Genomic DNA, 15,813 nt, shown 5'->3' with positions numbered 1-15,813 from the left:
CTTAACTTTAAGTACGTCTGACATTCAAACCAGGAGAATCCTCTTATTTGATTAGAACAATAATACTTAAACTAAGGAAAGTATAAGATAAGGTTTATAACACTTTTCAATTACCACTTCAAATAGGTTATATCTAATTATATGTCATCGAGTCGTAATGTTTAAGCCAAAAGAAACTTAATAGCAATCTGTTTATCCTCGTAAGAGTTCACGATTTAGAAAATATGGTATGATTACATGATCTGCACAAAAATCACACAGCTAGTTAACGGTAAAGCTGGTCCAAGGACCCACGACTCAAGTTACATATCACAATCGTGGGTATAAGGGGATGGGAAAATTAAGTGGTTCAAGAAAATAAAAAAATCTAAAGTGTTCTCTAGGATCTTTCCCCAAAGAGAAATGCTACCAAGCCTGTGTGAGTGCCACCTAGTGGATTAAACTAAGAATGTGTGGCCGTCAGTATTACAGAAGAGAATTGGTCCAGACAGGTCAGCCTGCATTTCTCACCTTTTCTTCCTGTAGCCACTGCCCAAGACTCTTGGTAGCCAGCCAGTGGTGGTAGTCATTGCTGTAATTCAGCACCAGCAAACCTGCAACCTAGAAAGACAGGGAGTTGGGGTGAGCAGAAAATATTATCCAACTCTTGTGACTTGTTTTACGAGTCCATTTGCAATTTTTTTAAAAAAAAGCTTGAGAGATGAAGAGGAGAAATGAGTGGGGGAAATCCGAGTGGGAGACAAACCATGAGAGACTGTGGACTCTGAGAAACAAACTGAGGGTTTTGGAGGGGAGGGGGTGGGGTGTTGGGGGAGCCTGGTGCTGGGTATTAAGGAGGGCACGTATTGCATGGAGCACTGGGTGTGGTGCATAAAAAATGAATTTTGGAACACTGAAAAAAAATTAATAAAATTTTAAAAAGCTTTATTATATCCACTGATTCAAGGCTTAAAATTCTGGAGACTTGAAGAAAAAAGATGATCAACAATTTTCTCTTAAAAAACATCATTGTCACCTTAATTACCGTGTTGAGGAATAGTCTTACCTCATTTGCCAAATCCTATGACTAAGCTATGTCCCCCCCATGTCAGCACCCTGGTACTTTTTCTCCATGGTATTTACCAATAATCTAATTAATAATTAGATTCCACTATCTTCCTGTACATTAAACAAAGGATACATAATTTTCAATCTACATTTAAAGGAGACCGAATATATGGGGGAAATTGTGAGAAATAGAATTAAGCTAAATGATCGGTCCAAGTCATTCAAAAATACAGTGGGAAAAAAATAGAGTGATGAATTTGGATTATACATTTTTTAATTGTTTATATGGTCCACATTCTTAATACTATCCAAATTTATCTTGATTAGGAAAACTTAATGTGTTTACTTTTAGACTGGCATATAAGCTATCTTTTATTCACCCCCTAAATAGGATAAGATTAAAAGGCAAATACTTGATACAGAGTTGATTACCAAAGACCTTTTAAAAGGTAATTCATCACCATTTCTTGTAGCATACTTGTCATTTAGACTTATAACAACATCTTTCCAAATTAAGCCAAGTTTCATCCAAGGCATTAAGAGTAAATGCAAAGTGCCATGAAAAATGAAATTCAAAATTATGTCATGTTAAAAATTATTCCCATAATACACAGGAATAAGATTGAGAGCACGAATTTAATGGGTTGTCCTACGGTACTGAGGAGAAACTTTACTCACCCTGGATTCTTAAAAATAAATCAACTATCCCCCCTCCAACTGAGACTTTTTACTTTTTCTTTTCTTTTTTAAAGTAGGCTTCGTGCCCAGTGTGGGGCTCGAACTCACAACCCTGAGATCAAGAGTCTCATGCTCTAGAGACTGAGCCAGCTAGGTGCCCCAAATTGAGACCTTTTAAATAGTCATCACTGGCACTACCTTAATTCCATCAGACTCCAAATACTTGCTAAGTCCCAGTCCATCTATCGCGGCAGTGTCAGGAGCTCCACCATTCCCAATAATGGGATTGGCCATGGTGAGAATCTGTCCCTTGTAGGCAGGGTCAGTAATAGCTTCCGGGTACCTGAGTAAAGAAGCCAAAAAATTACCAACAACAACAACAAAAAAGTCTGTAACTACAAAACTACAATCTACATACACACTCTTAACTATTGAATCCTTGAAAATTTAAAATTAATTTAAAATCCTATAAGGCTGCATCTAGATTTTAGCAAATCTAAAGAAATTTTATGATAGGATATAAAAATGTATCCCATCATATGACTGATATGAAAAGACAGACTGACCTTTAAAAAAATTTTTTTTTCATGTGAGTATAGCTGACACACAATGTTACATTAGTTTTAGGTTTACAACATAGTGATTCAATTTCTCTATACGTTATGATCTGTTCTCCACAAGCATAGCTCCCAGCTGTCATGACACAAAACTATTATTACAGCATCACTGTATTTCCTTTGTGGTGCTCTTTATTCCTGTGACTTATTCATTCCATAACTGGAAGGCTGTACTTTCCACTCCCCTTCCCCCACTAGCCCATCCTCCCCCTCCCCCTTCCCTTTGGCAAACATCAGTTTGTTCTCTGTATTTATGGGTCTGATTCTGCTTTTAACCTAAACTGACTCGTAAGTACTAAGGCATATTCTTATATAATCTTCAATCCCTAAACTTCTTAAACTTTTTAATTCCTTGAAAAATTCCTTCATAGGGAATGAAGGAATTTCTAAAAGATTGTCCTATTTAAAGTTTTCAGGTATCCTGAAGTTTCCCCTTGCCTTCCAGACACGAATCCAAACTGGTATTTACTATTAAGGGCTGCCAGTTTCACCAAAATATTAATTGTCAAAAATTTTAAAGTTTTTTTAAAAATACTTTTCAGGAAAAAAAAAATACTTTTCAGGAACCTGAAGACTATCCTGATTACATCGCTGGTAACTGTATGGGTGTCTATGTTTATTAAAATTCATTCAACATTTAAAATGACTGAGTTAATTTCTGTGGCAGAATTGCCCAAAAATATAAAGGCTGTAGGTTTTTATTTTAAAGTCTGGAGAAAGGGAAAAATAAGAATACATATATTCCCTGAGAGAATTACTCAATATAGTTGTTTTTTAAAACAGTTTTAGAAAGAATTATACAAGTTTGAGAGTTATCAACTTAGAAAAGAAAATCAGTCCCACAAAAATTGCCCTGAACCACTTCTGACTTCTAAATCAAAAGATTCCAAATAACTATTTTAAAGTACTTGCATAGAATTAGGGAGGAATGCATTAGATTTTCATTTTAAAAATAATCATATTTTCTGTATTTATATATATATATATATATATATATATATATATATATGCATATATATCACTCTCATTCTGAATATTAAGAAACATTATTCCAGTAAATACCAGGAGTTATCTGTAGCTATTCCATGCCCTGGAATACAGTGTAAGTGAGGCTTCCCCCCACCCTACCCACCCCACCCACCCCCTCATCCCCTGACCCCCGCTCACATTTTCACTTTCTGCAGAAAGAGTTAAACCAAATCTTTCTTGTGGATTACTACTGATAATGAATTTAGGTGCTGAGGGGGACAGAATCAACAACCTTGAAACCAATAAAGTTCAACTCAGGCAATAGTCAACATAAATTCTTCAACCCCATCCAGACAAACTCCTCCCAGAACTACTTTTGTCAACAAAACACTTAGTCTTTCAGCTCTCCAACCCCTGAGGAGACTAGAGTGCTATAATATTTACCCACACCTCCATCAGCTAACTTCTCAGATGCCTCTCATCTGTCAGGAACTGATAATTTTTTAACCAAGGCTTACACACAATATAAATGCATTTCTTGAAGATGAAAAACAAAATAACCCCTTTAATTATCAGCCACCTTACTGAGAGAGACACACAATGAATGAAAGCAACAATTCTCAATGGAAAATAGGATCTGTGGACTAATCTTATTAATGAATGCCTTTTCCTACATCAAAAACATCTTTAATTAATTTAATTTTACTTCCCTTTCTTCTTTCTCTCCATAAAAGAACTGACCATTCCCTTTAAACATATGCTTACAATACTCTCGCCGCAAGTGAATAAATACAGCTTGTCCTAGAGAACTGCAGTGTTAGAAGCAAATTAATCCATCAGGTCCTGTTTGACTTTTGTGATGTGACAAGATTTATTACCCATAATCTATCACAGAGAAGAAAACTCCAGTGCCCTCCATCATTCTGATCTATATTAAACAGTTGTTTGTTGGCAGGTATATTAACACAGCTAGTAATTAGTGCTGTCGGAAAGCTTAAATAATTGCCTGGTGAAGCAAAACTTTGCAAACAGCTTTCATACACTGTAATTTAATGTTCTCACCAGTGGAACTATTTTAAAACCCACCTAATATTCTTCATTTCAGACAGAGCCAAGAGTTTAGAGAAGAATGTATGTTAATAATATAAAGGAAGTTTCGTCAGTTAATAACTTCCATATCAGTTAACCCAACATCTCTTTGTCCTTATAAGGTTAACGGAATTTTCCTAAAAGAATTTGTCAAATACTCCAAAGAAGTTTAGTTCATTGACTCTCTAAGGGAAACCTCTTGAAACCACCTAGTCATATTTTTTTAAAGGACTCATAGGTTAGATTTTTTTTTAATCCCCGCTATAAATTACTGTCTACTCCAGGTCCCTCATTTTATATGTGGAAACTAGGATTCAGAAAGGTTAAGTGATTTTCTCAATATCGCATAACCTGTTAGCATTGAAAATTAGACCACAACTTCAGCCTCCTGGTTCCCAGAGAACAACCATTTGTTGGTCGATAAGGACAGCTAGGTGATTTCTGCAGCATCTCTGATCTTTTTGCTGCACACCTATTAGCAGATCTTAAACACTGACTTGAGTCTCAATTGATAAATTTTGGAACCATCAGATCAATGAACCTGCTCTCCCTTTGATTACTTTAAGACGATAAACGGATCTGTTATTTCACCTTTCTTACTAGCGTGTGAAATTACACAGAATACCTAAGAACTTTCTCAGCTCCTTATAGTACTTCATATCAGATCTGCAAGGTTGATTCTTAACTTCACTAAAGCAATGGGACTGGAGTATGCTATCCATCCTTTCCTTGCTCCAGTTTTTACCTTAATCATATCCATACCTTCCCCGACAGAAGCCATTTATGTAATCTCATATGACTTGTGTCCTTGGGCTCTAGGTTTCTAGAATTAATTTTATGCTTTATTTTTCAGGGGAAAACCAGTGTCCGCGTTCTCTTTCATTTACCACGGCAGGGAGGAGTTTGTTATCTATGCTGGAAGAGACGACTTAGAGCACAGGGCAACGGCAGGACAATGTGTAGTCTTACTATGATGGGATGATTTCAGCTTTCCACCATGACTAAGATCATCTAGTTAGTGCTCTACATAAAGGAAGAAGAAAACCTTGGTGCCCGAGCATTACTCACCCTCCCAGGCCCGTGTTAAAAACCACTTCACCAGCGACAGAGGATGGATGGCCGAAGGAGTAACCTTTCATCTTAGTTCCATCTTCCAGGACAATGTGTGCTGTCTGTGCCTAAAGAAACAGACGCATGAATCTGAGCGGAATACAAAATACGAGGCAAAACACATTGAAAAATATCCAAAGGTACAATACACAAACTCACACACTCATTAAATAAACATCCAATATATGTGATGAAACCATACTGCCTACATTTGGAGTTTCTCTCCTGCTCCTTGTCACTTTTCTTCAGATGTATGGCTCTTGTCACTGGCAGGTGTTTTATTTTGTTTCGCTCGCAAGAGGAACTGAAGCATGTTGATACATTGTCTATTCTAAGTCTACTTGTAGAATTATTGACAATCCAGAAATACTTCAGTTGAGCTGAAATGCTGTGTGTCTATCTTTTTCCCCTTAATATTCCATAGCTTTGCTCAAGGATAGCTTTAAGGGAAGTTCATGAGTTTGCAAAAACTTTGTGTATCGTACCATACAGCTCATCATCATTCTGGGGTTTAGAGCTAGAAGGAATCTTAAAGATTATCCATCAAATCCCCCAGAGTGTTCCAGAGAGCTCTTGTGTTTCTTTCTTTCTTACTTTTTTTTTTTTTTTTTGAGAGTTCTTATGCTTGATGGAGTTGTCCCAAGGGCCGTCCCTCCACACCAGCTTTATGATCATAAAGAAGTCAAAACTTTATCACTCAATTAATACTGATACAAAAGCAAGCAGTATGAAATATCTAAATATAGATCATATTATATTTTTTAGTAGAGTTATTTATATCCATGTCTGGTTCTCTCTTTAGAATATAAGGCATTCTGAATTTGATCACTTCACCATACTAATCTTTTTTCTGAACAGCTTCTATACAATCCTTGGCTAAGAAGAGGGACAATGAGAGAAACTTATCTATGAAGCAGGCATCAGCCACTCTTCCAAAATGCTCTAAATGCTATTGTTGAGACAATTTATGTCAAATTTCATTTCCATAGAAGTTAGGGAAGAGAGAAATGTGTTAAAGTATCCTTTGGGAGGCAAAATATAGACTCGGTAAGAAACCACAGGGCAAAATAAGTGGAATAGGATCTTTAAGAATAACTATAAAGAAAAACATCTCTGCAAGAATTGAGGACACTTTATTAATTTTTGGCATAGTTTTTTTAAGATTGAAGATACCATTGTGCTTAAGAGTCCTTTTTTAAAAAAGATGTATATTTAAATACTTAAGGATAAAATACTATGATATTTATGATATCTGAAATTTCCTTTGAAATATTCAGGAGTTAGGGCGAATCGGTAGGGATATGAAATATATTTGGCCATAAGCTAAAATTGTTGGAGTAAGGAAGATCAGCATGCTGTTCTTTCTGCAAAGATTAAGTGCAGCCCTTAAAGAGAAGCATAGGAATTCTCTACTTTCTTTCGCTCACATTTTTAGGACTGCTCTCATGGTGCCTAATCCTTTCATACCCTGCCATTCACCCCCACTCCCACCACACACACACACACACACACACACACACACCCAAACTTGATATACAGCAGAAGCTCGGTAAGTGATTTCTAGACTTTTGTTACTACACTCCTTTAGATTTGCAACATGTACTCAGCTTTTCAGGTGTTAAAGTGGAAAAACTTGATTATTTTTCTATAGTAGTCTTCTCTGTAGAAATGCAATGCCTCTTTTAGGTACAAAGTACACAAATCTTTTGGCATTTGAATAACTGCTCTTTAATGTATAAAGTAGTGTTTGATCATCTTTAAACCAATATAATCTGTGCCTAAATATTATTTATGTAAGGGTATGCATACATATGACCTTATATTTACACACAAAATAATTCAGTATTTCCTAATAAAATTGATATGTTTAAGATACTTATTTCAACAGGAAAGTTCTGTTTTTTTCAAATTGGAGGCACAATGCATGGATTTGAAATTTATATTTCTGAGAAAGATTAAACAAAGTGCTGAACTACACACATATGTGTTTCTGTGTGTGAGTCCATATGTGTGGCAGAGTTAGCCAAAAGAATTTTGTCCTTTACTTGGCTTATCAAATAATCTTTGAGACAGTTTTGTTTCATGTATAGCCTTGGAACTAGTGTTCGAGATCTCAAGCTTGATACTTTATCTTTGAATAGTTATGGTTTATCCTCTTAGCAACTAAACGAAAAGAGCTTTTGGAATTTAAGAAACAAAACAGATGAACATAAGGGAAGGAAGGAAAAAAATAAAATAAGATGAAAACAGAGAGGGGGACAAACCATAAGAGACTCTTAACTATAGAGAACAAACTGAGGGTTGCTGGAGGGGGGAGGGTTGGGGGATGGCATAACTGGGGGGAAGGCATAACTGGGAGGGGTGGGGGGATGGCAAACTGAGGGTTGCTGGAGCGGGGAGGGGTGGGGGATGGCATAACTGGCATAACTGGGTGATGGGCATTAAGGAAGGCAATTGATGGAATGAGTATTTGGTGTTATGGGCAACTGATGAATCACTAAATTTTGCCCTTAAAACTAATAATACAGTGTATGTTAACTAAACTTAGATTTAAAAAAAAAAAAGCTTTTAGAATTACTTGGCACAAAGGAAACCACAAGTGATTAATGTAGTATGAGTGATGTCAAGTTCTGCTTCTGTATATAGGAAATCAACTTTGCATGTCCCTTCTTCTCATAGCATGATTTTCTTATTTTGCATTTTATTTTAATTTACCAACTATTGTTTATTTACGATTGAAGACAGGGGTTAATGATTTTAGGAAGTAAGAGTGATAATGTTCAGTGTATTGTTAAAGATTGTTACAAGCTAATCAAATGTGTATATTGATGGTTCTCAGTAGGGATATTTTTAATGGGAAATTTCCCTAGGTAGCTCTGACATGTTTCACTAGGTGAAACTCTTTGGTCCAGTAATGAAAATTCACTGTCAAAAAAGTATTTTCTCCTCAAAGTATTATTTTCTGTTCTTGAGGAAGTCATGTGTAACCTACATGCTTTCACAAAATGGAAGGAGGAAAGAAAACATCTTCCTAAATAATACGTAACTTTGATAGAACCTAAAATAACTGGACTTAGTTGGCAAAATGGCTACAAACTACAAATTTCAGCTGTTTTCTATCCATCAGTTTATCTATCCTACTCGAAGCCATCCTGCCTAATATATCATCTGTTTACTTTTTTACTTTTTTTCCCTTTTCCCATCTAAGAATTTCAAACTGTCTGATCTCTGGGTTAGACACCATCTAATTATTTTAAAGAAAGGTAAAAATTAACATAAGCAAATCCAATTCTTGTTAGCTCATTCCCACAATTCTATTTGGCATTTTTCTTTCTCTCTCCATGGGACTAGATTTCTACTTTACTTTCAGTCTTTTAAAGATATACTTGAGGAGACATTTACTGTTGCCTGAAATAGTCCCTGAGATTGTGTTCAATATGTCTTTTTGATCCTTTAATTATATTTTTTGTTCTTTTTGGCAGCTTTTAAAGATCTTCCAATCCTCTTTCCCACTACACATTATATTGTTACAAGGCTTCTGTTTATAGCCTATGGTACCCTTTATATTCCACTTAACTACATGGGCCTCTGATGAGTTTAAAATGATGAGTGCCAATTGACTTACCTATGAATTGATAGAGGAACTCTGAACAAAGAGCTATTATTTGGTATCCCCTCTTCTAGCTAATAGTTCCCCAAATGCTACTTCATTCCAGTGAGTCCAAAAGAAATCACCTTGTGACTATTGTAAGATATTTTAGTAGCCTCATCCTGGTAGAAAGAGGTCCATAGCCTAGGAATTAGATTGTACCATTAAGGGATAATTTAAGTGCCTACTGCCAGAGCCCTTTAATACTTTGAATGCTGAAAGTACAAAGGAAACCTTAAGGAAGAGAAGCCTGTACACTCATATAATGTCAGGAAAAGTAACCAAAGGATATATAAATATGAATTCTACTAAGTAAAGGACCTCTATCATGACATGGTCCCTATGTGTTTAATAAAAAATATATGTGTCAAGAAGACTGCTTTCACATTCAGGTCAAAAACTCATTGAGCTCCTACCATGTGCCAAATCCCACACTAGGCTCTGGAAATACATGGATAAATGTCCCCAGACCCTCCATTTAGCAAAAGGTCTAGATATGTGACTGAATGGTAAGGAAGAAACCTCCAGAAGAATATCACTGAAGCACCTGGAGATAACAAAGATAAATAAAATATCCTTTCCTTCGGGAGATTTTTCTTTAATAATTTGCCCTTTATTTTCCATCTATGCTTTAACTAATAAAAATTAAAATTTTATGAAAGAATTCATGTCAAATTTTGAATTTAAAGCCCAAAATTTAAGGGCTTCTTCAAGGGATGCCTGTGTCGTTCAGTTGGTTAAGCATCTGGCTTCTTGGTTTTGCCTGTGGTCTTGATCTCAGGGTCGTGAGATCAAGCCCTGTGTCAGACTTTGTGCTTAGCGCAGTCTGCTGGAGATTCTCTCTCCCTCCCCCTCTGTCCCTCCCACTTGTGCTTGCTTGCTCTCTCTCAAATAAATAAATAAATAACTTTTTTTTAAAAGGAAGAAGAAGAAGATGCCTTCCAGTTTGCTCAAATGTCATCCATCTTCTTGGTGAGTCATATATCCTCCCTCTTATTTAAAAAATGAAAACATTACCCCCTCCCACCCCCCCACCCCCACCCTCACCCCCCACTCCTCCAACCCCTCACCCCCACCCCGCCCCCGTGCTCTATCTGCTCTTCCTTTATAGCAGTCATTGCCTCCCTGCCTTATCGCCCTGGAAAACAAACTTCATGTGGGCAGAGTATTAGGTCTGCAAAGAGTAGACAATTATTCAATTTTTGTTGCATGAATAAAGATTCATTGAGTGTCAATATGAAGAAAATAACATAATACCAGAAATTGTTACTATTTTTATCATTATTATTCAGCTTTCAGTTTGTCAAGGTATGAATTTAAAAATAAGCAAATACTTGTTTTGAGTTGCCTTTCTGTGATGCTTAACCAAGAATGCCGTTCTATAATGTGTTTAATTTAGTCCCATCAAGTGGACATACTATGTTGGAAAAGAGACATGAGTGGCATTGAGGGAGACAAGGGGCGAAGAAGGGAGAGATCAGTGGATGGTTATACCCGCACAAGCATAGTGAGCGTGCTGTACGTAAGTGTACAAATACGCGTTGTGCAGAGCTAAGACAAATATCATGATCATTCAAAATTCAATTTACTAGGCATTTCACATCAAAGAGGCTGACGGTGCTTGAATTACTTAACAAACTGTTCCATTCCTTATCTCACTTTGCAAACATAGACAAAGAATGAGAAAGCTCTCCTTACCCAGTATATTCTAAAATATACAGGTACGTGAAGAAAATTCTGTTTTATTCTATTTAATTTTAAGATAATTTATGCACACGAATCTTGAAGAAAAATTATTTTACATTTCTCATATTGTTCTCAGGTGTTAACATATGAATTTGTCACAGCAGATTCAAGTGAAAGGTGTAAGGTAAGGTGAACTCAAAGGGATCAAAAGTTATTTTGTACACTGAAAGCTATTTACTTCTTGATCACCAAAATTAGGTGAATAAACATGTATTATTACCCACCTTACTCAAGTAGAAATTGGAGTCTAACTGGCTGCTGCCTATCTCTTTGTCCGTTATTGTAGAGCAATGGAAGCATGCAACAAATTCTGAAGTGAGTTTACTCTGACCCCTGCTTGGTAGAATGATGAAGGGTTTTAGTCTGGTTTGCTCTCATTACACATAGAGAACAACTATTCTCCAAAATGTAAATACTTATATGAGCATTATTTGCAGATGGCTACTTTGGATTTTTCCTTGTGTTGTTGTTGTTGTTGTTGACGAGGACCTGGGATGAACAGTCTCAATTCTTTTCACATGTCCTGAAAGTTCTTCATTTTACTTTTTCCCCTCTGGGTCTTTAATATTCTAATAACTTTTCTTAGTCAAACCTTCATGAAAATTAAATTCCATGTGTGACAGGATCCACTTAGTGGCCTAATTTTAATTGAATACTCATTTTCATTATAGTGTAATTCTTCATCACTAATTAAATGCATATGAAATTATAAGAATATTCTTCAAATCTCAAGATCATAGCCAATAAAAAATCTTAACTTTTAATTCACTACCTAATTTTAGATTTAAGTGCCTCAAAGTCAAAGGACTAATTACATGTTGTTGTTAGTTGCTTTTATTCATATTGACTCAACCAAATTGACAATAAAATGATGAAATATAACAAAGAAATTTTGGGTTGTATCTGTACCCATCTTCAGGTTAGCAGTTAAGAGATATTTATACTGCTTTTATTAATGGAATGTAAATCAATCCCTTTTCTCCACTCAACATCATTTATCATCCCAAACAAGCATCATCCCCTAAATGTAATGAAGAAAATAACCTTAGCACAAGAGGCAGCAGAACAAGAAGCATCTATCTAGAAATCTCATTTTAATAAGGTCAGTCACATTGGTTTGCCAAATGTCTAGATCACAGACTTGAAAAATAAAACTATATATTGTAAATATATAAATTATATAGGTATTTCAGGATCAGAGTAAGTATAATTTTCCATCTAACCAGGTGAGGAATTATTTTAAGTATAGAGGGGGTAGAATTCTGGAGAAAAGCAAGTACTATAGGGAAAAAAAATTCATAGACTATGGTCAGTTACTTCTTCTATGTTGACCACATCCATACCAATCTGTGCACAGCCCTATCTATTAGGGACTATTTAAAACTGTACTCTGGGGGGGCCTGGGTGGCTCAGTGGATTAAAGCCTCTGCCTTCAGCTCAGGTCATGATCCCAGGGTCCTGGGATCTAGCCCCGCATTGGGCTTTCTGCTCAGCAGGGAGCCTGCTTCCTCCTCTCTCCCCTCTCTCTGCCTGCCTCTCTGCCTACTTGTGATCTCTGTCAAATAAATAAATAAAATCTTAAAAAAAAAAAAACAACTGTACTCTGTGACTATCATCATCTCATATGTGGAATTTAAGAAACAAAACAGTATCACAGGGGAAGAGAAAAAAAATAAAACAAAACAAAATCAGAGAGAGACAAACCATAAGAGACTCTGAATCGGAGGAAACAAACTGAGGATTGCTGGAGGGGAAAAGGGTGGGAGAGATGGGGTGGCTGGGTGATGGACATTAAGGAAGGCATGTGATGTAATGAGCACTGGGTATTATATAAGACTGATGAATCACTGACCTCTACCTCTGAAATTAATAATGTAATATATGTTAATTAAATTTAAATAAATGAATGAATGAATGAATGAATAAAACTGTGCTCTGAGGAAGGGAAGGAGAGGTAATATAAATGCAGTTGGGTTGGAGAGAGCAATTTTGACCATCTCTCCCACCTTTCACCATTTGGCTTTCTCTCCCCCCACTTCCTGATAAAATATGGATTTCACTGGTTTTTTGGTTTGTTTTTTGTTTGCTTAGTTTTGGTTTTGGTTTTATAAATGTGACTAACTGTAGTGTATTAAAGGTCAACTCTACAGATGCCTTTGGAGACTGTCAGAAAAACAAACCTTGAAGAGCCATAGAGATTCAGGTATGCCCAAGTTCTCACCTTCATCTCTGCCCTCCCTTCTTTCTACCTCCCTGAACTCTACCACTTGTTAGAAACCCAAGTTTGATCATCTTTGTGCATTAATCGAACAAGCAGTAGAAGACTTGTCCCTTCACAAGTTAAGACTAAACAAAAATTGGCACTTATTATTTACTGCCCCATAACCAGGTATATGACTAATTTCTCCAATAAGATTATAGGCAACACCAGACAACATCAAGGACAGAGAGTCTGCCTTGTCTGTCCAACCCAGCATCACCAGCACATAAAACAATGTCTGGCACATAGTGGGTGATTGGAGAAACCATTTTATTCCTTCCTGAATTCATACTTTGGTCCATGAAGCTAATTTTCAGAGACTTTGGAAAAGTCATTTAACCCCAGTCCACAAAGTAAAAGTAAGAGGAATGATTGGTGACTTTGGGAAATGGATTTGAGCAAGACTGGCTTAGCCCTTCTTAACTCTCTTTTCCAAAGAAACCTGTTCTCAGTTGTACATCAAGATGGGAGAAGAGCAGCTGTGAGTGAATACGCTTGACTCTGGGAAAGGAGTTACAAGAAACATATTTTGTTACAGAGCTGGGCCTTGTTTACTAAATAGCTTTAGCAGTAATAAAGATGATATTCAGATTGCTGTCTATTTGAATACTGTGTCTTATTTCTGTATTGATTCTAAATATAGAGATTGAAGAGAAGGTATCATTACACCCTAAAATCACACCAGTAGAAAGTACCCTGCAAATACTGACGGGCTGAATGAATGAATGAATGAATATTTGAATGAATGGCTTTCATGTGGCAAAGAAGCTACATAGATCTATTTTTGTTTCGCTGTAACATAATTGGCTTGCAGAATGCAAGTCATATTTTAACTATTCCTCTTGGGCACTGCTCACAAAGGTAAGAAACAATATACAGCTGTCTTTTAACTCCGTATGACTTATTTCCTGGGAGACTAGTTAAGAGAATAAAGAACACCTGCTTTCACAGTATTTTTCTCTTCCATATTCCACCAACTAGAGATGTAAATGGGTACAGCAATTCCTTTTTATAAAGTCATTATCATACTTAAGCTTTATTCACACTTTAGTAAAATCACTTCACGCGATAATCTACTAACCGTTAGTACTGCTAAATGATAATGAATTAACTATAACAGAAAAAAGGAAAGCATGCACTCTCTTCCATACGATCTTCTCCATTATTTCCTTTAATAGAGAAAATTGTAAAATTTAATACTGAAAATAAACACTTATTTTTTCATTTTATACTTAATCTAAGTTTTTACTTTTCACCACATCGTGAATTCTTATTTCATTTGTCTTATTTTTGGCTGAACTCTTTTATAAAATGTAGATTTCTAATTCGATACTTTTCTAGTAGCAGTTGGTTTTACAAATCTTTCAAATCCAATGATATTAAGACTAATACTAAGGTGTTGGAGTTTCAGGGTCTCTCTCTTTGGCATCTTTTCCTAACATCCCTTGGGAATAACAACTTTCAAATCACATCTGGTCCTAACAGGCTAGATAATAAAGTTACTTAAATAATTACTTCTGCAATTAAAAATAATTCCACTGTTAATGGGAATTCAAAATGATGTAGCCACTATGGGAAATGGTATGGAGATTTTTCCAAAAAAAGTAAAACTGAACTAACATATAATCCAGCAATCCTACCTCTGGATATTTACCCAAGGAATTGAATTCAGGATCTCGGAGAGATAGTAGAACTTCATCTTCATTGTAGCACTATTCACAATAGTCAAGGTATGGAAGCAACTTAAATATCCATCAACAGATGAGTAGGTAGAGAAAATGCAGCATATATGTACAATGGAATATTACTCAGCTTTAAAAAAGGAAGGAAATCCTGTCATACATGGCAACATGGATGGACCTTGAGGACAGTATGCTAAGTGAAGTAAGCCAGTCACAGAAGGACAAATACTGCATGATTCCACTTACATAAGATACCTGAAATAGTCAAACGCATAGAATCAGAAAGGAGAAATGTGGTTGCCAGAGGCCAGGGGAAGAAGGGGAAACGGGAGTTACTAACTAACAGACATAAAGTCTCAAATGTTTAAGATGAGTAAGTTCTAATGATCTGCTGTACAACATTGTCCCTAAAACTGCGCTGTACAGTTAAAAAATTTTTAAGAGGTTGGATCTCATGTTAAGTACTCTTACTGCAAAAAATAAAATAAAATAAAATAAAACAGTTCCACCTCATCACATAGTACCTAGTAATTCATAATGACTATTAATAACTCATAGGTTTTCACTTATTTGCTTCGAGAACTAACTCCATACTACATTGGATTTTGTCACCACCCAAGAGAAAAATCTCCGTCATCATTTATTATTGGTCCCCAATTGTTCCCTCTGTCTCCAAACTCTCCCTGCTTCTACCTACCCCATGCAGTGAAGTTAAAGGCTATCTTTCTTAAATATATATTGCATAACACTAATCTTCACATTCCCCAATTAACATTCCAAGTCCCCTCATCTGGCCCATTCTCTATACGGAATCCCTTAGACTCCCCACCTCCCTAGACTTTGTGCATAAATATCTCCTCTTTGCCTGTTTCTGTCCTGGTTATCCTTCTTAGCCCGGCTCATAATATGTCTTCAAAGATCCCCCAAGTCAGAATTAACCACTGATTTTCCTGTGCTCTCACTGCA

At 36.2% G+C, this 15,813-nt stretch overlaps 1 protein-coding gene across 1 annotated transcript in view; it reads right to left on the bottom strand.

Moving 5' to 3' along the window:
• The window catches only part of LOC111156350 (carbamoyl-phosphate synthase 1), a 124,159-nt gene that overhangs the window by 95,587 nt on the left and 12,759 nt on the right, over window positions 1–15,813 (bottom strand). Inside the window, exons 2-4 of the mRNA XM_022517180.1 lie at window positions 5,469–5,578; window positions 1,924–2,068; window positions 511–600 (exon numbers count right to left, since the gene is read on the bottom strand). Of these exons, the coding sequence (XP_022372888.1) occupies window positions 511–600; window positions 1,924–2,068; window positions 5,469–5,578 (345 nt within the window). The remainder of the gene's footprint in view (window positions 1–510; window positions 601–1,923; window positions 2,069–5,468; window positions 5,579–15,813) is intronic.

Source organism: Enhydra lutris, unplaced genomic scaffold, assembly GCF_002288905.1.
Source record: "Enhydra lutris kenyoni isolate GAN:26980312 unplaced genomic scaffold, ASM228890v2 scaffoldscaffold1, whole genome shotgun sequence".
NCBI lineage: Eukaryota > Metazoa > Chordata > Mammalia > Carnivora > Mustelidae > Enhydra > Enhydra lutris.
Note: the sequence above shows the minus strand (reverse complement) of the source record. Positions and strands in the feature narration are given on the sequence as shown.